The following is a 26,890-nucleotide window of genomic DNA, read 5'->3' as shown; positions in this document are numbered from 1 at the left end:
TGACCTCTAGGATAGCCTCCATTATCCTCTGCATTTCTCAAGTAAAGACACGTGTTCATTGGGTACTAAATTGTGAAGCGTCTCCACTGGGTAGCTCGTGATTCGACGCTTCATTGGTCAATAGCCTCTCACTGGTCCAGGGAGCTCCAGTTAAACTGCGAGCCAATAGCAGAACCAGCAGGATTGTACACATTTTTGAATTTCAGCCTATCACGAAATGAATCCGCGAATTGTTCCGGTCTCTAATAATTTGAATTCGGGATATGACGAGGTGAATCCACGATTGTTCATCGGTGTCTCGTGTGGATGGTGAAGGGGGGGGGGGGGCAGAGCGCCCCAGTTGGTCGCCTCGTTCCGAGGGGGGGGGGGGGCCGCCCTTGAGGGCAGAGTCCTTGCCGAAGTTCCCCCTCCCTTCCCCCAGAGGCTGCTCCAGATCTGGGCGGCAGCCTTGTCCGGCCTCCAGCGACAGGTCGTAGTGACCATACCCTCCCCCCCCCCCCTTCACCTAACCTGCAATCCTTCTTCTTCGGCCGTGAATCGTTATTAGGGAACGATGGGAAAATAAAAGTCGCAGTTTTATTCCAAGGAAAAGCTGTAACAGCTAGAGAGACGTAAATTTAGCGTATTCTTTTGGTCAAGGTAGACTGCAAACTTTTACATATTTCCGTTACTTCGACGATTGGATCACACTTCTATCAACACTTGTACGATTGTGGGCCAATCAACTAACAGCCAGCAGCAGAGTGGCCGAATCACGCCGGCCCACTCCAAAGAAGGGGAAGGTCCTACAGTAAAGAATTAGCTAATAGGTAGAGACCGGAAAAATTCGCGGGTTCAATGACCTCCAGGATAGACTCCAATATCAACTGCACACTAAAGCTAATGCCAACTGTTCATTGGCTGCTGACTTGTGAGTCGTCTCGACTGGGTGGCCTGTGATTCGACACTTCTATGAGTGAGAGTCTCTAATTGACCCTCAGTCCTCCAGATTAACAGTGACCGATGACAGAAGCAGCACTAAGGTATAATTATTTTAATTTCAGCATAACACGAAATGAACCCGCGAATTTTTCAGGTCTCTACTAATAGGGAAGCATATGAGGACTGTGAATTCTAGCCTTATATCAAATGAATCCGCGAAATTTCCGGGCCTCTATTCATAAAAGTATGGAATCATTTCATCAATGTTTTGTTATGACGTTGTCGCGTTAAACTATCGTCCGTAAACCGACTTTACAGAACAAACCAATTTTTTTTTTTTTTCTGTAATTTCTGACAGTGTAGGCGGGGTCCTATAGCTCGGTCTGTTTGATTTAATTTTCGCTGGGCCGCCTCCTTCCCTCCGCCGACACCTCGCTCTGGTGGGCCGTCAGCCGGGGAGTGGAGGCTCCGTGGAGGACTCCCACGCGCCCCTGGGGAGACCCCATTGTTCTCTCCCCGCCTCCGCACCCGGAGGGGGGGGGGGTGCGCCTTCCTGGTCGCCGCCGGAGGCAGCCGCCCAATTAGACAGCTGATGACCGCGGGAAAGCGCGTGTTTAAAAGGCCCGTCCCACCACAACGGCGCGTGAGCGTAGGAGGCTTCTCCCAGGAACATTCCATTATCGCGTCTGCTGCTTCCGCGACGCGCACGGGAAACAACGTAACAAAATTGCAACCATCTGACGTGCATCTCAAAGGTTACGAAATATTTATTGGATATAAAATAATAAATAATAAACGGCGGTATAAGTTATGTATATTCTCTTGTACTTTAAACAAAATTTTATTGTATTTAGAACGTAAACAAACACGGCTATTGGTCACGCGGAGCAATGTAAACGGAAGAGCCCATCGATGCCGAGCTGATCCGTACGGATCCGTCTCCGTTTGCGTGATTCGTCCTCGCTCCCGTGTCATTGTGGAACTGGCCCACGCGCCAAGTTAAAGCACCTCCCGTAACGGCCAGGGCACATCAAGGCATCACCCCCAATTATTTCAATGAAATACCGACAAAATTCGTGGTGGTCATAGAACTTTATTCATCTAAACATAATTCAGATTCTTAATTTTTTTCAAACTTGAATACTTTTTTGCCTAATATTTACAATAAAACTTTTGTCAGCGCCCAAATCAGAGACCTATACCAGCCTTCGGAAGCATTTTAGACCACAGGTGGTGTACGGAGGTTTTCAACTTATTTAGTCTTGATGAATCTACAGTCGAAGTATCTCTAGAGACGCTGTTGAATTTAAAAATGTAAATAAACATTAAAATAAACATTAAAATATGTTCAGCTTGGTAGCTTGCCCCCCATGCGCGCTGGGAGAGGGTGTGCGGGGAGGGGGGAGGGTAGCGGCTGACGTCGACGGCCGCGCGGCTCCAAGGACGCCGTGTGGCCCACCACGACGTGGCCCGCGGCGTGGTTTGTCACGTGTCTCCGCGCGTGGCTGCCCCCTCCACACCCCACCCCATCACTCTCCACCTCCCGCCACATTCACGCGATCGAGACGAACAAGTAATGCCTAGAGACCTGCAAAAGTCGCGGATTCATTTCGTGATATGCTACAATTCAAATAATTGTACCTTAGCGCTGCTTCTGCAATTGGTCCACTGCTAATCTGGAGGACTGAGGGCCAATTAGAGACCCTCACTCATAGAAGTGTCGAATCACAGGCCACCCAGTCGAGACGACTCACAAGTCAGCAGCCAATGAACAGGTGGTATTTGCCCGAGTGTGTAGAGTGTAGTAGAGTCTATCCTGAAGGTCATTGAATCCGCGAATTTTGCAGGTCTCTAGTAATACCCATGCGTCAGTCTGTCGTCCTCCAGCTACTGCATCTGTAACAAATAAATAGGGACTGGAAAAATTCGCGTTTTCAATGACCTCTAGGACAGACTCCACGATCCTATAGGTGCTTGGACAAATAAGAGCTACTCATTGGCTACTTACTCATGAATCTTGTTAACCGGGATGCTCGTGATTCGATACTTCTTTCGTCGAGGGTTTTTCATTGGCTTATCGTCCTTCGGGTAAATTTTGGTCCAATCACTGAAGCAGCGTGAATTTAAACGAGATTGGATTCTAGCTTATCGCTAAATCAATCCGCGAATTTTTTCCAGTCTCTACAAATAAAAAGCTTCTAGCGGAGCCTGTATAAAACCTTGCATCGTGTGATACAGGCTTAATACCGGACTGCTACGAGACTGCTGTGCAGAAACTCAACCTAGCAGTCCGACAGGTTGCAGAATATGTGAGCCTCTTTCCTCTATGATGTGTCCAGCTACGTTTTATTCAATAACTGTACTAATTTTTTTGTTAAATTAATGTGCTTCAAATTTCCTAATGAAAGTTTTAAAAAAATAATGTTTTTACCCAATAATGAAATACTTTTTTTAATCTTTTTATTTATAAACTATTATAGTAATTGTAGAACTTTCCCCTGGATAATTTGTCGTGCATTTGCTTAATTTGATCGTATAGAACTAGCCGGTATTGGTTTCTAGCTTATTTGGTTCTACGTCTCCGTTTCTTCAGACCTAGCTCTAGATATTTTTACATATCCGTGGGAACGGACTTTAATCCAAAATTTAGAACAAAAGATATGGTAATCGGTTACATTCCGGTCAAAAAGAGTAAATTGAGAAATATCTGATGCTAACATCAAAGATTTTTTTTTTCCAAACCGCAGCTATCTCTAGTTATACATACATAATCAGTGAAACATCGTCCTAAAAATAAAAGTTATATAACTTTGATGAATGGTGGTTCCTGTGCTATTATCTCAGCTTACTTAAAAGGCGATCGTGTCGCAAGGCGCGTAGAGTCCAGTCGACCTTATGGCAACTTAACAGGCTCGTGGAACCGCCAGAACATTTCGTAATAACAAAAGAGAATAATGAACGAAGGTTTCGCATCGTATTATTATAATTTTATTTATTTATTTGGTTATATGTGTCATCCAACAGCTGAAGGCCATTAATAGAATTACACATATAAATAATATATATAACGTACAATTATATACACAATACACAATTACACAAAAAACACTGTTACAGATACGAAATTAATAATATATGAATACAGTGACAATACATTTAGCAACACAACATACGGACAAACATAAGGAAAATATGGAAAACAGAAGGAAATCTCAGGGAATTGAAATGCTGTCTTAAGAAACCTGAAAAACATAAAAAAAATATTGGATACCAACTGAGTTAATAATTTTTAATACCAATGTGTTCCCTTACGTCTTAGAACAAGTCTAGTTAAAAAATCCATTTTTTTTTTTCATTATTTATCTTATGCTATTTAACGAGCGATTCATCAATTCTTGTATGTATTGGCTTTCTCAAGAATGGCTCCAACGATTTCGAACTGTTGAACTACAGCTACATAAGTGGAACACGCCTTAATTATTAAATTTAAGTGGTGCCTTACAAAGAACTATGCTTATAATTACTAAAAGGGCTTATGTCTAAAAACGTGTAGCTCCAAAAGCAAAAATTGTAAACATTTATTTCCCTTTTTGAAAATCTAAATTTGCGTCACTGGCAACCTTTTATTTTTTTGGAACTTATGCCCTTTCGAAACTATTTTTTTATTATTTCTTAAATATCCGTGTATATTTAAAGTTTATTATTTCATTTAAAAACCGATGGTATTTGTTGTTTTTTATGTATATAATATATGTTTGTATGTACGAAAGATATTTTTGGGAGATTTGCTTTTTTGTTGTTACGCTCCTTTGAAATATATATGTGTGTGTGTGTGTGTGTGTGTGTGTGTGGGTGTGTGTGTGTATATATATATATATATAATTATGTGTGTGTGTCAAAAATAATTTTCATTTGCACTATATTGAAATTAATTTAATTTTTATTAAAAATATTTCGTGTGTGTTAAACTAAAGTTTTTTTTGTATTCGTATTTTTGAACGGGCGCCTTAGGCGCCTTACCAGCCTCTTAGTCTAATTTGCGTGCCGGGACCTTCGTTTAAGACCTCGCAGGAAGAGGACGGAGTCGACCAATACCAGGAGCCCTGCGTGCGCAGGCGAGACCACCCCTCCCCCCCCCCCCCCCCCTTTTCCATTCCCTGACGGCTCAGGCGAGGAACGAGTTGTCGCGTCGAAGCGGGCACTTTCTCCTGGACCCGCGCTTCTGGTCCGCGTTGTGGGCTCCGGATTTCATTTCCCCGAGACCGTTGGATAACGCGGCGTTCCTAACAGTTTAAAATAAAACTATTATATTTGCATTGCTAGCATCCCCTTCCCTTTTCTTGCTTTCCACAAAAAAAAACTTATATTTCTTTCTTGCCCCCACTCCCTCTCGGTTTTATTTTAAAGAATACAGATCTTAGAATGATTTTTTCATTGGCTGAGATTTTTTTTGCGCGAGATACACTGCATTTAGTTTACAGATATTTGTAAATTTGTACATTTACATGAAGCAAATGTATCACTACAAAATAGTGTTCGCAGTAATACTGGGTTCGGATTATTACCCGGGTACTTCAGCTATTTAATGTATGTAAAAATAACCATAGCCATATGTTGTACAAAGCCACATATGTTTTGTAGTATTACAAACAATTTCTTGAGATCTAGTTTCCAAGGATATAATTTTTTTTAAGTACAGAAATTTTTTGTAGTAAATCTTTATCGTTTTATATCGTTAAGATTAGTCTTTGTAAGTACATTTTATAAACGATATTTATCAGTCAGAAACACAAATGCATTAAAAATAAATTTTTAATAGGGTCACTTGGAAATATTCCTAATTCAGGTGTCTCCTCCGTCTCACTTCCCCCCCCCCCCCCCCCCCCGGCCTGAAATTGGTTCTGAATGATACCCATTCTTTTGATTGGTCTTACGTTTACCACTTGCGTGGTGGTTCAATTTCAATAGGTCCAAAACCAATTTCTCAAACTCAAAATAATGACGCCAAGATGTGAAGGTTCTTACCAGTTGACAATTGTAATTTGGTGATTTTTGCTGTAATTGTTGAGCCTGGTTTAGTTAAATCATCGAAAATGACGCTTACATCGTTTAAAAAAAAACTTTAGCTCTCATTTCTTCGACTATAATATAGAGATCGCTTAAACGTTTTCCGGAGATGTTTACTGAGCGCCTGTACTTACGGCTACACGCATTGCGTATTAGAAGTCCATGTTGCCTATGGCCAAGAGGTCTGTTCTATTCCCAGAAGGCGAACTCCTGTGCAGAGGGGTTAAAGAAACTGGTGCAGGCGTTACGAAAAGTGCTTGGAACTGGGTGGTGACTATGTGATAATGTGAAGTAGATGTATAGTTAACTAAAACCGTGAGTTTATTATTTTTTGACGTGACAACGTCTAATAAATCGATGAACGCCGGCTGCACGCACGAAAAAGCGTCCCGTTACGCACATTGTCCCGTTACGCTGTGTCCCGTTACGCTCATTGTACGCTTGCGCCGCATCTATCTCTCTTCCACTCGATTGGAACAACCATCGATTACACTTTTTCGAGGCACATTAAACTTGAAACACTCCCATTCGTTTCCTACTTTTCCTATCATCGTCCTATACTTAACAGAATAACGCAGATTGGAAGAAGTTAAATAGCAAACATGTATAAAAGTTATAGTTAAAATAATCTGTTCGTTAAAGTAATAAACATATTTGAATTAATGAGTGCAAATGAAAGTAAATTTATCAATTAAATCGTAGATTTCATTTCACTCCTTCTTGGCATCCATACAACATAGTGATAATTCAATAAAAAATGATTCAATTTCATTCATAAAAGTATGCAATCATTTCATCAATGTTTTGTTATGACGTCACGTTAAAACTATCGTCCGTAAACCGACTTTACAGACAATCGATTTTTTTTTTTTTTTAATGGCCGAACGGTAATTACATCGCGGACATGCCTGGAGCGCATGCCGCGATAGACCGGACTGTGGGAAGGTCCCGTGCATAGCTGGGTCAGCGCGTCTGAGAAGCGTGGAGACGGGGGAAAGGTGTGTTCGTAGCGTGACCCGGGGGGGTAGCTCGGCGGCCGACTTGGAAGAGCAGGCGAGGGCCGCGCGCCAAGTGTGCCGGACGGGAAAGGTCGTCGTCGCCGCGGCGTCCAGGCGTCCGCGCGTCGGAGGAGGACTGAAGCTTTGAATATATATATATATACTGTATAGAAGTCGCGAGTGGATAGGATTTACTCTACGTTTTTTCAGGAGCGTATGATGAGCAGCTTGGGAACTTCACCGCTGCAGTGCGCTGCCGTAACGCCCTGTATCGTCTTAGGTTGTTATTTACGCGTTAGAGCGCAGCACTGTCGCCCGCTGTCATTCCCCCGCACACCCCCCACCCATCATTCACTGCAGCTCAATGTCGTTCAACGGGAGGGTGAATGGGGTGTTTGAAGAGTTGGACACTTGTCCGCTAGGGGCCACCACGAGTCGATGCCCTAGAGATGGTGGCGATTGCGGCGGTGAATTGACCAACTACCTTAAAACCGTATTAGAAATTTTAACCTGGGCTGGCGACTTCTATACAGTATATATATATATATATTCAAAGACTGAAGCGTGGCCCGGCGCCCGCGACCCACATCCCCGCGGAATGCCTGCTCCTCTCCACTCGTCGACGTCCATTCACTCGTCCGGATCTCTCTCTCTCTCTCTCTCTCTCTCTCTCTCTCTCTTCTTGGAACCTGGCTCCGCTCCGGGTCTGAAACGGAGAAAAAAAAAAATTCCCAGAGCGTTAAAACATTTTAAATATAAAGACGTTAAGACGAGGGGCACTCGGCAAACGTGCCAAGTTTCGCCCTTAGCGTTCGCGCTCTTTCGGGCCGCTAACAGGACTCATGAGATCCTGCTATTAGTCCCGACAACTTGTTTACGAAGGAGAAAGTGAGCGGTGGAAAACCGTGAGTGTGGTGGAGAATTCTCTCTCTCTCTCTCTCTCTCTCTCTCTCTCTCTCTCTCTCTCTCTCTCAAACATCTGGTACCCGTGGAGGAACACAATAGCTGGCACTCGGAGAAAGAGAGAAAGTACCGAGCAATCCCAGCAGGTAAATGGTCGTGTTCACGCCGATCTCTCGGTAAACCTGCCTTTGTGATGCCAACAGTCACAGGATGTTCCGAAATTAGCAACTCGACAATCGCAGTCGTGACTCGCTCCTGAAAGAAAGAGAGAAAAAAGAGGGGAAAAAAGAAAATCACCGACAGAATGATTTTCTGGGGTAAATAACCTTTACGTTTTAAGCCTTTAGAGGAAATTCGAAAACAATTCTAGATTCATTTAGTGATCGTGGTTGGATCACTGATTTTTTGTTAACGACCTGGTTAGCGCAAGAACAGTGGTGATAAATTTGGCTACACTTTTTTTTGTATTTACTTATTTATTTAACTTCGTTTGTAGGTTACTTATATTGCACTAGCTATTCAAAATTAACGATTTAATATAACAATCGCTGGTTAAATGTTCAAAAAAAATAATTTACTAAACTTAAACGTTTGAAATGACTGCAAATTTTAATCTACCACTACACTGCAGGTACCTATTTACATAGGTGTAGAAGAAACTCTCGCGTCCATTTTGGATGAAAGGGCAAACTTTCCAACGTTCATAAGAACATGAAATTAATTTAAAAAATCAAAGCTTTTTATGGCACGCAGAATCTTTTTTTTAATGATGCTTTCAGTGAATACCATCATTTCTCGTGTGAGATAATATCAAATTAATTATTTTCTTTCTACTGAGGTTACAAATGTGACCAAATATACTGCAGCCGAATATTAAGAATTTGTTACAGATAAGTCATTGTAGCATTTGAGCCCTGATGCGGCATGTCGCCTTAAATTGGAATCACAATAACGACGCGATGTGAATCCAGCCAATCACGTTCGACGCATCCGTGACGTCAGTGCGTCAAAATTCGCAGGTGCGACAGATTTTTTTTCCGTTGAGAAAGATGTTATGTTTACATCGTGTCGCGGGTGCGATGTTACTAAAGTGAGTGTCAGAAGTTTTTTTTTTTTTAAATTATGGTTGGACTGTGCACTGTTAATATTATAATTCGTTTGTGTGTATATATGCTTAACTTTTATTGTTTTATTTACTAAATTTATTTGTGAACTATGGGAGCGGGTGTCCGTAAAATGCAGTTACACTAAGAAAAAAAAACTATTTAATAATTTTTTTCCGCTGTTCAATCGTGTGAAAGTAAAGCTAAGATCGGTTGTAAAAGACATTAAAGGTTTTTGATGTGTAACATCTTAGTTCTCAATGTACTGCGTGTGGTGGGAGTAATTTCGTGAATGCGACCAAAGTCAAGAAACGGAAATGTGTAACAACCGCGGTGCTGCCATCTGTGGAGGATCGCGCGAACCAAAGTCAATAACAACAAAAACAAAGGGAAACTTTTTTAGTATTAACTGTCTAATGAATTTTAACAAGCTGTGCAGTACTTTAATAAAATTATTTGTCGAAAATCAGGTCCAAAGCCGGGGTTAAGTTTTTTTTTTTTTTTTTTCAAAACGTTTTCGCTGATATTGGAGCCGTTTCGTTATATACGTAGTTTAACATTTCGCTCTGCAAATCAAATTATTCTATAGTTTACTACCCCAGCAGCGAATGCTAGCGGTGGGCGCTTAAACAACGTGTGTTTCGCGTCCAGAAATTCTGGTTAGAAACAAAATGTTAGTATTTTTATTACGTTCGGTGTTATTCTAAAGAATTCTACGTTAAGTTACGTTAAGTTTCGTGTCAGAGTTTTGTATTGCAAGTGTATTCGCAACATGAAAACTCATTAATTCGCTCGTTACCGAGGTCAGATGTTACATATCTCTGGGGCGAGGACTGAAAACCATGTTTTCGGGGGGGGGGGGGGGTTGTTACTTTCATGACCAGTCCTCCAGTTTTGATACTTTATCGTGTTTCTTTTGACTTTGTTGTCCTGTGGACACATTTCTGGGTGCCTGCAAGGCGGTTCCAAATCTTTCTCATACACTGTAAACATATTTTCGTAAGTGGATCAGAAATATTCATGTAAAATTGAAGATTTTTGTAAAGTCGTACATTTACATGGAAACAACTGTGTCACTGCGAAATAGTGACACTGGGTTCGGATTCTTACCCGGGCATTTATGCTTTGTGTTGTCCCAGTACCTCCAATAGTTGAAGTTATTTGTAAACCGTTCCCTGAATAATTTTCCGATATCAACTGCGTACATTAATGAGCATAATAAAAACAAAATAAAGTCCAATTTTTTTAATATTCGTCATTTATCCATGTTTTAAAAAAATTATGCTTGAATGAAACATCGATTACAATGTAAAATTAACACTCAGAATTATCTCAAGAGAAAAAAAAAATTGGTTGTCTGTAAAGGACAATAGTTTAACGGACGATAGTTTAACGTGACGTCATAACAAAACATTGATGAAATTATCGCATACTTTTATGAAAAAATTGAATCATTTTTATTGAATTATCACTATTTTGTATGGATACAAAGAAGGAGTGAAATGAAATCTACAATTTAATTGATAAATTTACTTTTATTTGCACTCATTAATTCAAATATGTTTATTACTTTAACGAAGAGATTATTTTAACTATAAAATTTATACATGTTTGCTATTTAACTTCTTCCAATCTGTGTTATTCTGTTAATGATAGGACGATGATAGGAAAAGTAGGAAACGAATGGGAGTGTTTCAAGTTTAATGTGCCTCGAAAAAGTCAAATCGATGGTTGTTCCAATCGAGTGGAAGAGAGATAGATGCGGCGCAAGCGTACAATGAGCGTAACGGGACACAGCGTAACGGGACAATGTGCGTAAGGGACACTTTTTCGTGCGTGCAGCCGGCGTTCATCGATTTATTAGACGTTGTCACGTCAAAAAACGTATTTCATACATACAAAAATAACTATAGTCATGTGTTGTACAACTTTACGATATCTTTCTTGTGGTATTACAAACTGTTTTTCTTGGCAACTGGGTCCCAAAGGAGTATTTTGTAAAGGTACAGTTTTTGTGTGAGACGATGTTCGTGCGCGTCACGTCTCAGGTTCTCCGAGACAAGCAGGGTGTCCACAAGGAAAAAAAAATATTTCGTACCAACTTAGGCGAGAAAAAGTACTAGATCTAAAAAAAAAGTACTAAATTATAATTTGTTATGGTTTTAACCATTTAGGAAGTTATTACGACATTGCAATGCTCGAACTTAAATATCACACACCACACACACATACATTCCATAGTTTTTTTATAAGTAATTACGCTTAGTAATAAAAACATATTGGAGTTACAGTAATATTATTATATTAAAGAAAAAAAGAGTCGTGTATTTCCACAAATCGAGGAAAACTGTTTACTCAATTCCATGAATGTGGCATTCAAGACGGTTTATTAAATGAATATGGCCCGCTTTTGTAATTAAATGCTCTTTATTCACTGTGGGTTACCATGGAATTTGATTTACTGGAACAAAACCATTCTTTCTTTTTTTTTTTTGTGGAGATGGCCGGTTTTGGGAAATACACGACTCATTTAAAGTACTAGATCTGAGAGTAAATGTACTAGACCACTGAAAAAACTTATAGAAGTACTAGATCTAGTAGGAAAGTACTAACTATGGACGCCCTGGAGACAAGGCTGTCGGAGGTCGTAAGGTCGTAAGGTCCACGTGACCACTGCACACGTCATGGCTGCCGGCCGGGCCTATCCCGACGGGAGTGTTACGCGTGTGTCAAGAGCTGAGGAAGGGAGGGGGGGGGGGGGGTGGGGTGTGACGCGGTGAAAGTGCTGCTGCGGTTAGCCGACGGAACCTTGGGATTGTTGTCCTTCTGGGTCGGCCCCGGATGCCGTCCCGGCGACAGGCAAAACCGTGTCATGTTAATAATCGATTTTTTAAAAAAATCGATTCGCAGGAGAAAATCGCATTGAATCGATTATTGATTAGCCTACTCTTTTTGTTATTTAAACTTATCATGTAATTTCTTAAATTTATTTTTTCTTTTCGTGCTTTCATAGATTTTTTTTCCACTCGTGGCCTGTTCATTATCTCCTAATTTATTAACTTTAATTCATAATTTTTTTTGAGATATAAATCAGCAAAATACTTTTTTTTTTTTAAAAAAAGATTGATTCTGTGAGCTTAAATTTTGGCGCTCCAGCTAACAGCAAAATAAAATAAATACTTTGAGGGTCATGCTGTCGTGTGAGGAGGATGATGATGATGGTGAATCGATTTACCAGTTTAAGAATCGATTAATCGATTACATGCAAGAATAGAATGCAATGTATTTAAGGGGCCTCCCTAGTAAAAATGTTTAGCGCGGTGGGCCACTGGCCACGTGCTACTGCCAGTGGTTGGGCGTGGCGATATACCTGAGACTGTCGCCTGCGCCGAGGTGGAGGGGGGAGAGGGCGTTTCAGCGAGGGGGGCGGAATAATGGGAGGGTTGTCATTGTGTGGAGTCCATTTACTACTTATACCTGCGTTATCTGCGAACAAGATCGTGGCAAGAAAGGTGACTGTTTTTCCCTTTCGCTACATTCAACCAAAAGATAATGTTCTCATATTGCCTTGCTTGCTTCCTGACAGTGTTTATTAACTTGAAACATTAAATTAGTGTTGCGATCCAGTCCATATCCATTAAATACAAACAATCGTCAATTCTGTTTAAAACATTTATTTTTATTTTTTAATTATGTTCTACATAATTAATAGATTTACATACATTACAAAAAATTGTCACCAAAAATTGATGCGTAAGCTTGTGTTTTCAGAAAAAAAATTGTAAAAATTATTATAATTAAAAAAAAATTTACAACATTATACTTTAGAACTGACATTTGTGTGATGAATGGTTTTTCACGAACATTATGCTTTCATTCATAAAAGTCTTCCGCACCGCGACGAGAAATCACGTCCTACTAATAGATTGAGTAATAAAACTGGGAATAAAATGATGAAAATAATATTAAATATTTTTACTCTTAGACACAAATCAACTTTTGAAATCGCAATAACGACAAACAAATTTTTAACTTACTTCCTGAAGAAAAAGTACATGTCAAACTCACTTTAAAATTCTGTAGAGAAAAAAATGTCAGGAACAAACAAGTGATCCCACCAACGACACATGGTCAACTTTGTATTCTAGGGTTCACGTCGTATTTAGGTACACTAAATATTACAGCATATTATTATTTTCTGGCACTTATTACATGTTTAGCATTTTATTTTTTTTAATATGTTTTAATGACTTTAACGTTGCATAATATGATGAATAAATATACACGAATGAACTGGAATCCCGTTCCGAGTTACATACAGACTGTTTACGAGCAGTGTAAATTTCTTAGCTGTTGCAACAGCGGCCTACAGGTGGATTCAGACTGCAGGCTTAGTCAGTCATGCTGAATCCACCTGAGTTCAGATTTTATCGAAGACAAGTGCGGGTGGTATGTAAGAACTCAGTGTGCACTGACTGTTGTGCTCAAGGTGTCAGTGAAATGTATAGCTGGAATCACGGGCGAAAATCTGTAGGATTCCCATGAGGCCCGCGCGATAACGTGAAGATTTTTCAAATCCAAGTGGGCCCCCTCCGATGGGCTTTTTTTATTTCAGGGAGGTTCGGGCCACCCTGAGATTTTTCCCCTCCTCCCGGAATGTACACATGCAGCTGGAATTAATTTTTAGCCAAGTACGTAATTTGGTGCTGTATTTAGGCTGTCAAAGAAGATACGAAATATGGCTGCTTTGATAATTGACGATAACTCCTTTTTATTGTGAAATAGTACCCATCTACAACGAAATCCCTAAATATATCACCACTACTGTTGGGGATTTTCTATACAAACTATCAAAATAATTTTGGTTTCGTCACTGTCACTAGCTGTTATTGTATCATACGAAAACATGTTTGTTTTGTGTATTAATTTACGGTATTCATCTCTGTCAAAAAAAATCCTTTTCGATAATAAAGTGTAAGCAAGGTAGAATATAAGGCTAATTTTAAAATAAAAATTGAATAAAGTATTTTTTGCTTGCAGTAGTTCAAATTTTTGAATTAATTTAGTTGTTTGTTAAAAAAAACCTTCTAAAATCAAAGAAACGACCTACTTCCTAAATAGATAAATAGCGCTTTAAGAGTTCACACGCTTTTATAAATATTTAAACGCCAACATTTCAAATGTAGGTTTCATATAATGATAAAATCTTATCTATTTTCATGGTTACGCCTAATGGAAATAATACACAACAATTCGTCATATATGTTTTTTATGCTTTTAATAACTACTCTACACATGAGCAAATTTCAATATACATAAAACTAAGGAACTCTGCATTACATTTTAAATCTGTGTACGACACTAACAGAAATTGAAGCATAAAATAACATTTTTATTTTTTAATTAATAAGTATTTCATCAACGTGAGCTATGCTTTCATCTCAATGAAGCCACGCTACATAGAGGAAGTGCACATGTATTCAGTCATAACAACAGACCCTGCGGATCACCGAGTAAACTAATGAATGGAATTCATAGCATTACCAGGGTTTTAAGACATATTTTCGCTTCTACTCAATCGCAACATCTCACTTATCATGTATAATGATATGGTTTCAGTAAACATAACATAAGACATATTCGCCCCATGTTCAGTAGAGGAAACTAAAATGTTTGGAACACTGTAAACTAATTGTATTGTCATTTCTGTAGTCGCTCGAAGCGGCAAACTATGTATTATTGTTCAATTAAACGAAATATTAAAACAAACAAACAATAACATTACGTTCAGACAATTCGTTACGTGAAGTGAATGTAATAAAATACACAAGACAGTTTCTTAAAAATACACACACCATTACCAAAACACAATCCCATAAAAATCGTATAATATTCCATGTCGATTTAAATTATTATCTATTATTCACCATGATAATTTCTTGCGGGTAGCCAGCAGCAAAGGGACATAATTTTTATTCATTTAATTAACTTTGACCAAACTTGTAAAACCTAGCATGAGCAAAGTAAGCTAATTCACAATTTTATTTTGCGTCACAATATTAAACATCAACTAGTAATGAATTAAGAGTTTGCTTCGCTTGGTAGAACATCGAATATAGTCATCTCCAGGTATTAAACTGAATTTTGAAAGAGGGACTCAAGTTTCTGAACAAGTTGTTGACATTCCTGATGATCCATCGACAGTTCGTAAACGGTCTCATCGTCGGGATGTCGAGCTTGGGACCTTTTTCCTCACCATAGACCTGTGGTCTGTTCTACCATTCGCACAGCTATCCCAACCTATACAAATAGCCGAGTGCTACTTCTCCCGTTGCTTCTATCATGGAGCTCGCCCGCAGTCGTACTTCCCTATCCAGCCTGCGTAATACACGCGTCCTACCTGCTAGCCGCCAAGAACGCGTCCATTTGTGAAAAAGCCTCACCCGCTAACAAATACTAACTCATTAATTATAATATGCAAAACATAAAAACATTACATATGCGATAAAACAAAATTTGCTGCTGTCATAAGCCGAAGAAAAAGAATCAAGCTGAAATACCTATAACATAGACAGATAAATCTAAAATAGAGTTATCGATAGTAATGTTTTAATAAACAGAATAATGTATGTCATATTACACTAAATACGTGTTCTTACTAACAACCGAATTTAAAAATAATATAAATTACTTTTTTTCTTTTTCAACCATAACCGCATAGACGAAACAATAATTTTGATAAAAATTTTTGTATAACTATACGACAGGACTAAAAGTACATTGTACGTAATAAGTATTTGCTTATAGGAATTAATGCTGCAGAATATACGAATAAATTCAAATGCATAGAATTTAATATATTGTGGAATTTATTTGGCAATATGCATGTACAAAAGATTTAATTTGAAATGAATTAACTGTTTTTAACTACAAATATAATTTCATCATTTCTCACTTTTATTCAAACTTCAGAGTGTCATTTTCAACAACAAAATAGCCACAACTTCACTTAAAAATATTTTAACTTGATACTTATATTGTATAACTTTTGATGAAATTAAATGTTAAGAGTTTCATTTAAGTTCGAAAGGAAACATAAATATAACGTTCAAAATAAATAACAAACGTTTTGTCTAGTTAGGAGTTCCGCGTCATGCAAATAAAGGAAAGTTAAACTTTTCAGTATACGGCTGCAATAATTATAGAGGAAAATACTATTTATTCATTACTTTTAATTCCCGTTTGAAGAAGAATAAATCGAAAAGTGCTATACCGAAAGTATAAAGTTGAAGTTCAATATTGCTTGTCAAGTAAGTTCAAGATCAAAATAAAAAAGAAGAAAATTTGTTTTCTTGAATATACTTTTTTCAGAAAAGTATACATACATACAATATTTTTTAAAACTAAAATAAACATTTTTAGTCCTTGAGTATAAATTTACTGAAATATTTTTTTAGTTTATTAATTTTTTCATGCGAAGAAATATTTAATTGTTAAAATCACGAGAACATAATTTATTACGTTTATGTATTCTAAAAGCTTATGTTAAAGATCGACTATATGCTATTCAATTTGTCCAAGAATTTTACTGCAATAGGAGAGCATTGCAAAAACACAATTTAACTAATAGGTATTATCACAATAAGTTATGTTCATAAACTATATTAAAGGGAAACAAATATTTATCATTTAATGATATGCAACTTTTTCCTTTGAGGTAAAAATTGAGGTATATTTAATGTAATAAGTAAATCCTCTCATAAAATTTACTGAAACTAATATTCTTCATTGTCCGTCATATTATGATTCCAAACAGTTTAAATCAACTGAAACATGAAATAAAATAGTAAGGTTAACCATGAGGTGTGGAAGAAATTAGAGATTGTAAAAAGTGTTAAAAATTTCTCATGAAATATTGTAATTATTATGTTCGTACATCATGTAATAAAAAATTCAATACATGAAATTCAACACATAGGTACTTTGTATTGCAAGTTATTAAGCATACCTATATTTTAAAAACACATGTGCGTATCTAAGTCGAATTGTTATGTAATACATGATGAACAATAACATTACCAACACAACTTCCCTTCCAAATAACTTTCACCCAAAGATAAGGCCGCGGACAAATTATACACACTGGTCGCACGAGGAGCTGAAATAAGTCTTATAAGAAAGCCGGCCGGAGTAATTCTTTTCAAGCCAAAGCTGAAAGTAATGGATGTTGTTTGTCTAAAGCAGGCAGTGAAATTACATACAAGTTTACAGAATAGCCATATAAGATCTTTGACGCTTCTTATCCCGTCAGTGGACTGTACGCGAAGAACCAACTGCATCATGGCCCGCCGCCAGTTATATACTTACGTATGAATACACTTGTAAACGATGGTTTGCATACTTATGTATGTTGCCGACATCGATAGGTATTATTTGGCAGCTCTATGTGGATTCATTCGAACACGTTTGCGCTAAACACGACATATTTTTACATAAGAGTGACATCGCGCACTGAAAAAAGTTGCAGGTCTGTAACGCAACAGTGATGCAAATATTACATAGTTCGAACATTTTCTGGAGCACGACATTCACTTTGGGTAATGCTAAGCTACTTGATAGGTACACTTTACCCGCTTTAAAAGTGATAACTTAAAACAAAAGTGTACATGGAAGCAGACTCAGCCATAATGTTTATTGCTGTTGTGTTTGTCATAAACCTACTAAGTTCAATACGGCCTGTAAGTAGAACCCATGTTTTTTTACGACTTGTGTACAAGCTGTGGTTGTAAAGCGAATTTTTTATTATTAGTTAACTAACGTCTATCATAACAAATTTGGAATAAGGCTACCTTAATTTTTTTTCTAGAACGAAAATATCTGGAAATAAAAATCAAGGAAAAAAGCATGAAAGATTACGGATTTTTTTTTCAACAACAAATGATTAATGGTTTAACTGCTTTGTGTACTATATAAAAACATAACAAGCTTTCAAAATTTTACATTTTTTTTTGATTATCCGTTATAGTTATGTTTAGTTTTAACTCAATAATATTTAAGTTGATTGCCAACGTCACGAGTGTACAATAATTTATGTCACACTGCTCCGGGTTGCAGGTAAAGTAACAGGCGTGAAATTTGATTAGAAACGCGTTCTTTTTATTCAGGCCCTTTAATTGGGCGTGACGGACCATGTGCCAAATATGTAACAATTATAAGTAGGTGAAGTATTAAACAAAAAGAACTTGAATGCAAAATAATGCATCTAAAAATAATAATTTGCAAGGTTCTTTCGTGGATGTTGTAATGTATGGGCAATATTTACTTAATTTTGGTTTTTGGATAAATTAATTGTGGTTTGTAAAATTTTAATAATTTTGTATAATTGCTGTAAAAAATTTATTTCCTGTCCTTATTAATTAATCGAGCTGTAGAAATAAGTTTATCTAAAAATTTATGTCATCTTCATTAAACATTGCCACTATTTATACTTTTTAACTTCCAAATGGTTTTTGAATTTTGTAATTAATAACGTACCATCCATAATTACATATGTGAGCGATCGGTCACTGACCTCATCTTCAATACTCCTCGTGACTCCTGCGCCAGGAGGAACATATATATACTTCTGACTAGCTTATTTATTATAGATCTCCCCTTGTTTTTATTTTTTATTTATCATTCCATGAACATTTTTAAAACAGAGAAGACCATCAGATATCTATCTAACCAAAAAACATAGAAAAATAACATTTAGTTTTCAAAATATGATTTTTCTTTTAGTTTAAGATACATTTTATATAAACCTACATTTTTAAGTATGAAAACTTTTGTAAATAGTTGACCATTTGGTTAATACCAGTATAAATTTTTCTTCAGCGTTGTAAGATGTGTAAAATCATTTTGGAAAACTAAAATAATTTAAAAAAAATTAGGGTAGTATAATAATTGTTTTTTTAATATTTATTAAAAATAGAAGGAAAACACTGAAGTGAATGTTCATGTTAAAAGTTAAATAAAAATTTTGTCGAATTAGCTAGCGAGACTGTAAAGTCACCAATAAATAGTTTGTACGACAAATTTCAACGTGTTGATTGATCAGTTTCAATACTTTATTTCGTAATACATGATCTAGTATTGTAAACTTTAGGATATTAGTAGTTAAAAAAAAAGCTATGTTTTAGAGATACACGAATATACGCACAGAGTAAGTCGAGCACATGGTACTGTGGCGAGGCACACTAAAAGCAATTCTGAGAATTTCTTTCGGTCACGGGATTATCTTACCTTTGCGGTTGTGGGTTGTCTCCCTCTCACGCACGAACGCACACACACAGGTAGCCTGCCTCCCTTCCGGGCCAGGGTCCACCACCACGCTACCTGAGCCGTGGGCGGCGAGCTGGCTTCGCCGAGCGGCAGCACGAGACGGTGGAAAACTTTCAGGATTTGCAGAAATTGCGGAAAAGATATCTCGGAATTCAAAGCGATGACTATATGTTTTAAATACATGAATTTCTTCAGAAAAAAATTATATTTTTTTCTAGACTTGTACTTTTTTTCTGTCATTCTCCTAAGCAGTATAAAATGGCCCCAAAGTTGGACAAGTTGGTGATTTTTTATTTCATATTTTGATAGAAAAAAACATAAATGTAAAAGTATACAGACAATTCGTGTAGTATCTTCTCGTGGGTGAAAAATTTTCAGATTCGTAGTGTCGATCAATAAAGTCCCATCATTATTTAAAAAACATAGTGTTCCGCTAACTTCTGAAGCTACTAGGGAGGCCCCTTAAAGCCGATTCCGTCCAATACGCAGTGTGCCTAAGGGGGGTAGCTTTATAAATTATTTTTCGTCTATAATCTCGTGTTTTTGCACGTGATTTTAAATAAAGTCACAGTATTACCATATTAAACTATTTTTACTTTTTCATGTTGAAAATGTTTAATGTTTTTTTATAAACTTAAAGGCAAATTGTAAATTTCAGTATTAGCATTTACTGAAAGCACGAAAACATGTGGTAAACAGTTTTCGTTAACCATTCGTACGTAGCCTTTGTCTTAAAACCTTTATCTTTCATAAATCAATAAACTAAGACGAACGCTACATACAAACTGCTGATCCAAACCTGTTTACCACATGATCTCATGCTTTCAGTACAAAATAGGACTGACATAAAAGTTTACCATTAAGTTTATAAAAAAATAAGTACTTGTTTAGTAGAAATTGCCTTTAATAAACAATTAAATATATTAATTTTAATATAATATGCAATAATATACAAAATAATGTTGGATACTACCTTAAGGCAGCCTCAAAATTATAAATTTTGCACAGTTCTTCAAAGATGAATTTCAGTTCTCAGTGATCCAAAGCTAACACAAACATTATTGCGACTGTTCTTTTAGAGTTCATTATAGCTTTCTGCGTCTAATGCGTCACGTTCACATCCGTAGCCACAATTAAAAGTTATCAATTTTTTTTTATCTTACTCGAGGAACAACAGCTGTCACTCAATTTGTAGGAAATTGTATCTACCAAGAAATCTTTAACTTAATTTCTGTAACCTTTAATATCTCGTGAATCATTTACTAAAGAGCCGGCGAAGGACGTAGCTGAGATTAGGGGAATTTACAGGAAGAAACATGCTTCCCTCCGAAATTATGAATAATTAAAATTAACTCACTCATTTGGTTTTCATGACATGTAACGTAAGTAAAGAATCGCTCGTAAATGGAAACTATTTAAATGTAGTTATTCATTGAATGTTTTTAAATATGCAATATTTCCTATAACTGAGCTGAATTTCAAACCTCTAACTATTTCCGATTTTCATTTAAAGCAACAATGAAAATTCGACTGAAAAATATAATTAGTAAATGCAGCTGTGTAAAAATTAAGGAACATTTACGGTGATACATCACATCCTTATGTCAAAAATAGTTCTATTTTACGTGCATATATAATAACTTCTAAAAACCTGTGGAAGATTTTTAACACAATTTTTAGTGTTTGTTCATAACAATATACCTACAGGATGTTTTAATTAGTTAATGGCTAAACTCTGTAAATCAAATGTACTGTTATCAAACAACAAAAATATTTTTAAGGATATTAATTACATTTTTTCAACTATTTACTACATACCTTATAAAACGCTACAACAAACACGATTGCACAATTTGAAAGAACGTTAGATTTTTTGAGGCAAACGTGTTTTCAGCTTTCAGAGTTGTTTTAAAACAACTGGCCAATTAATGTTCAAATGTTCAAAAATTAAAATTTTGATATATTTTAGAACACACGCTGGATTTTTTTTAAGGTACCTACAACCAGACATGAAAATGACGTAGAAGGTTTATAAGATGATGATTGGATGTTTTAAAACCTTGTTCAAATTGAAAATTTTGTAGTGAGGGACTTGATGAATTGTTTGTGTGTGTGCGTACAGCTTATAGTGGAAATTACAACTTTCTATATTATACCATTTATAGTATGTAAGGATGCTTGCCAGATGTAATAACTTGTGATAATTTTATTTTTAATTATGATCTCATTTCCTTTGTGTTGCAGATGAAACTGAAGCGGATAGGTTATATTCAGAAAATTTCAACCGAGAGAGGAGGCAGGATGGTAAGTTGATAACTGCAGTAGATGTCTACTTCTCCTCTACCCCTTGCTGTACATATCGGCCCCTCTACGCCCTTGCTGTTCTATCCATAATTACCGTATATTATTTGTGTGTACAGTGTAGACCTGTGACATTTTTTTACGTAGTCCTGCTGTATTTTCAAAAACCAAACAGCATGAAAATTACAGATTTTGTACATAGTTGTTATATTCTATTGTTTTCATGTGTATGTTCTTTTGTTTTGTGATAGCCTGTGTTGTTCTAACGTAGCACGTGTGACTCTCCTCCTGTACAATTATTATTACAATGTGATAACAGTAACGTACTTGCTCGATAACTGGACGCATTGATATTTTTGTAAGGCGTCACTAATTTATAATGTAATTTGAAAACAATCAATACGATATATTCTTAATGCTGCTGTGAATTTTTTTTTTTTGCTATTTGCGATTCCCATTGTCATTCTAAATATTTGTTAGCTTGAGAGATGTGTTGTGAGAGTTAACTGTGTTGTATTTTACCGTTAACTGTAAGGCTATTTTATATATCACTCAATGCCATCTGTTTGCTTTAGACGTAGATGATAACATGTTAGTAATCTTAGACTTCGCGTTGTTATTTCATAAGGTATGTGATGTAAAATACTTCGCTTGGTTCAGGTGTAGTCTAACAATTTCCTATGTACATACATAAGACATAATTTTAACTAGCACATTGAATTGGGCAGGTGTTTTTTTTTTCCTTGGTCAATAATTAAAGTTAAAATAAACTTTAAAAACTAAGATATTGCAAATAACAACGTAGAAAACACGTTGTAAATACATCGAATGTAGTTAGTATTCAACCACATTATGTACAAATAAAAAATAGTTAAGAGATGGTGATCGGTCACAAAACATTTTTTGTGCCAAGATAAGCCGCAATTCACTGTAACATCCTACGATGCTCTACACGGCGAGGTATTATTCCAGGATGCATCACAGACGTTCTGCAGCGCGATACGTGTTCCCTCATTGGCCGAATTGTGTGCCGGAACGAGCCTCTTTATACGACCAGAGCCAATAAGAAAATAAAACTATTTCAAGTACGGTCAAAGTTTATAAAGAAGCTTATCAAACAGTCCTAATTTCCCCGCGATAAACTATCATCCCTAACAATAGTACGTTAGTTTAATCTATAATAACAAGAGAGGGCGTCTGACTGACTATAGTTCGCTAAGCGAAGATGGAAAGGCCAATAGAAGTGGCATTCGGTACATAGATCTTCCAGGAGTCGTCCGCGTGCGCTTAGAAGCGATTTTTCAAAAATTACATTTATTATTTTTATTTTTATAGCGACTTTTGTCCCTCACTATACCAAGAGAAAAACATGCCTTTGGTCCGAGGGGGGGGGGGGGGGGGGGTCCGGCTGGGACCTAACGTCCCTGGAGTACGTCAAAAATGAACGTACATAGATTTTCGTACTTTTCACAAAAGATTTCTCGTGTGTGCCTTATGAGCCTTGTTTGTAGTACCCCACAAGTCATAAAGCTAACGTTCGAGCAAAGTACGCCCCCCTGCGTGGTCCTCGAGACCGACGTCAAAATCACTCAATCAATCACGCAGTCCAATCACGCAATCAATCACCGCGCATCCCTGACGCGGCGCCCCCCGTGCTTTCAGTCCCGTGTCCCTATCGGCGTCGATTATTCCTGTCCCACTTCGCCGTCGTTTCGTGTTTTCTCGCGTACAGATTTGCTTTCTCCCGGGTCTGTGTGTTTGGTTGGGGGGGAGGGAGTAGGTAGGTCCCCCTCGCCTGCTTTCTCCCAAGCATCCACTGGTTCTGTTAAACCTGGCGTCGTTCCTCTCCATGATGCGTCTCTTGGCCGGGGGGTGGGGGGGCCCTTCCTTCCTTGCGCTGCTCGGAGATCACGTGGGGATGACAGGTGCCCGAGACAAGCGTGTCTGAGGGTAGTGTGCCCACCTCCTGCAGAGGAAACTGCCTGTTTGAGGCTTCACAGCAACAAAAAATACCAGCATCAACTGTCTCATATCAATGTCCCAGTTGCGAACTTTACTAGCACAACAATTGTAAGCTTTCCAGAGTTTGTCTTTGGGGAGTGTGCCTACCTACCGTAGAGGAAACTGCCTGTTTGAGGCTGCACAGCAACAAAAATACCAGCATCAACTGTCACATATCAATGTTCCAGTTGCGAACTTTACTAGCACAACAATTGTAAGCTTTCCAGAGTTTGTCTTTGGGGAGTGTGCCTACCTACCGTAGAGGAAACTGCCTGTTTGAGGCTTCACAGCAACAAAAAAACCAGCATCAACTGTCACATATCAATGTTCCAGTTGCGAACTTTACTAGCACAACAATTGTAAGCTTTCCAGAGTTTGTCTTTGGGGAGTGTGCCTACCTACCGTAGAGGAAACTGCCTGTTTGAGGCTGCACAGCAACAAAAATACCAGCATCAACTGTCACATATCAATGTTCCAGTTGCGAACTTTACTAGCACAACAATTGTAAGCTTTCCAGAGTTTGTCTTTGGGGAGTGTGCCTACCTACCGTAGAGGAAACTGCCTGTTTGAGGCTGCACAGCAACAAAAATACCAGCATCAACTGTCACATATCAATGTTCCAGTTGCGAACTTTACTAGCACAACAATTGTAAGCTTTCCAGAGTTTGTCTTTGGGGAGTGTGCCTACCTACCGTAGAGGAAACTGCCTGTTTGAGGCTGCACAGCAACAAAAATACCAGCATCAACTGTCACATATCAATGTTCCAGTTGCGAACTTTACTAGCACAACAATTGTAAGCTTTCCAGAGTTTGTCTTTGGGGAGTGTGCCTACCTACCGTAGAGGAAACTGCCTGTTTGAGGCTGCACAGCAACAAAAAATACCAGCATCAACTGTCACAATCAATCATCAATGTCCCAGTTGCGAACTTTACTAGCACAGCAACTGTGAGATTTCCAGAGTTTTGGTTCCGAAGTCCACAACCAAACGGTGACTCGAACAGTTTCGGACGAGCGCATGAGCGAAGTACTACTGCTTTGTTGGTCTCACCCGCAACGCCACTTGCGCTAAATGGGCGACTCCTGGGCGTAAAGCAATTTGTGTTCTGCATTTTGCTCAAGGAGGTGAATCTGTGATTCCAGTTCGACGTACCGTCAAAAGTTCAGTTTCGCGATCCTCCCAAGTGGCACGAAACATCGAACCGGTGGTCGCGATGACGGAGCTCTTTTTTATTTATTTTTTTTTCTGCTGGCCTTCACGTTCACCTGACGTAACGCCATGCGAATATTTTTTTTTCCTTTGGGGCTTTACAAAAAATCGTGTCTACGTTCCGCCGCTACCTAATGGTTTGCCAGAGTTGGGACGCAGGAATGAAAAGGCTGTTGCTTCCATCACTCCGCACGTGTTAACCAAAGTGTGGGGAAGAATTGAACTTGAAGTTGGATGTGTGCCGTATAGCTAAATGTCCACATGTTGAACATTTGTAAGAAAAACCAGGTTATTTTACCTTTAATTCAATGTATGATTTTTTTTTTTGTAAATTGTCTAAATTAAACTGCTACAACAAACCATTGAAGTTGGGACATTTTTTTTATGGACAATCTGTATAGCCTATGGCTGAAATAACAAAACCATTTATTTGTGTCAACCAAATATTTCCTGATACAAAATATGTGATCCAATCAACCGTATGTATTTAGTTGGCCATACACAAACAAATATGTGTATATTTCTAGTTAAACAAAACCTTTCCCTCGGCGTGCCCGGTCAGCGAGTCCGAGCGATAGTCTTTTGTTCTTGGTTCGATCCGTAACACTGCTCGCCAGATGTCGCACACGCAAAAACAATACCACCACGACTCAAAAAAAATTGTGTGTGGCTGTGTCATGGACACGGCCGTGTGTTGTACGTGAATACGTGTACGTAACATGTAATATTTTCTATACAAAATATAAAATAAGCTATTTTTTATTTTAACGCCATATAAATTCTCTGTAACTCTTTTACACTAATGTTTTGTATATGTAATCGATAGATTTAAATAAGAGCTGACGATTGAAACTCAAACAAACGTCGTAGCTTCTCCCAGTCAAAAATTATGCTAAATGGAAATCTCGAAACGCAGCAAAATGACCTCAAATGGCGGCGCTTCCCCCTCCACCGCGCGCGATGCGTCACAGTCCTCACTTAGCGTAACGGATTCTTTGATCCTTTATCTATTCGGTGGTGTGATTAAATTTCGGGATGGAGATGATAGATATGTATTGCAACACCAAACTGTATACCCCGATTTTGTTATCATTCAATTTTTGAATTGCCTCCCACTATGAAAGCAATTTTAAAGACGTATTCACGCCAAATAAATATATATATATATATATATAATACCCCTGCAGGGACAACATCGAGACCGGCGATGCCGCTGTACGCGCCTGAACCAGCAGAGTTCGTTTCGCAGCAAGAATTGTGGAAGTGCAGCGAACTCGACACGTGGGACTATCTTCTGTTCTGGTGACAATCCGTAAAGCTGCGCGTCCGATGTCGCAACAACCCCGCCACAACTCGGAGACTGCCAGGTTTTTCAGTTACGCCCTTTTTTAATGTCGAAAAGCCGTCTGCTACTTTCTGGGACGAAAAAATATTTTCCAGTTTAAATTCATTAAAAGTCCATTGTTATTGTTCATGTATCAGTTTTGCATTTTTTTTTTTTTGTTTACGAAGATGCCACCAAAAAAAACACGTGTGTATCTATGGTTATATTGCTCACAGTCGGTTGGTAACAGAATCGTTTCCCAAAAATCCAAAACTACCACGTGTTGAGAAATGGAAGTTTTGTCTCGTTCAAAAATGTTTCACAACTGGCCGCCTATAGAAATTTGGTGGTTTTACATGATTAAAAATTGGCACCGTTTTTAAAAAATATTGTTGTTGAAGACCCAGAATCATTAATGTGGTAGTTTTACATTTGGATTGTTTTATATTTAACTGTATTGACAATCGAATCAAAGCTCTCGATAGCAAGCAATAAACACTTTCTGTCTGTAGTTGTAAGGACTGGAACCATTCGTGGGTTCAGGGACCTCCAGGATAGACTCCACCATCCTCTGCATACTTTGGCGAATGTCACCTGCTAATTGGCTGCTGGATTGCGAACTGACTAACTTGTGATTCAATACTTATTTGTTTAAGGGTATCTAATAGCAAATCATGAGTGAAATGCTGAAAGACAAAACAAAAAAAAATGAGACGAAGACCTAGGAATTCAGCAGAGAAC

General features: G+C 37.9%; 1 protein-coding gene across 2 annotated transcripts in view; it reads left to right on the top strand.

The window, feature by feature from the left end:
• Window positions 1-26,890, top strand: part of LOC134535040 (mucin-3B) — a 204,606-nt gene that overhangs the window by 105,435 nt on the left and 72,281 nt on the right. For both annotated transcript variants that reach the window (XM_063373872.1, XM_063373873.1), the window contains exon 2: window positions 21,560-21,619. In XM_063373872.1, the coding sequence (XP_063229942.1) occupies window positions 21,560-21,619 (60 nt within the window). The remainder of the gene's footprint in view (window positions 1-21,559; window positions 21,620-26,890) is intronic.

This window comes from Bacillus rossius, chromosome 8 (assembly GCF_032445375.1).
Source record: "Bacillus rossius redtenbacheri isolate Brsri chromosome 8, Brsri_v3, whole genome shotgun sequence".
NCBI lineage: Eukaryota > Metazoa > Arthropoda > Insecta > Phasmatodea > Bacillidae > Bacillus > Bacillus rossius.
Note: the sequence above shows the minus strand (reverse complement) of the source record. Positions and strands in the feature narration are given on the sequence as shown.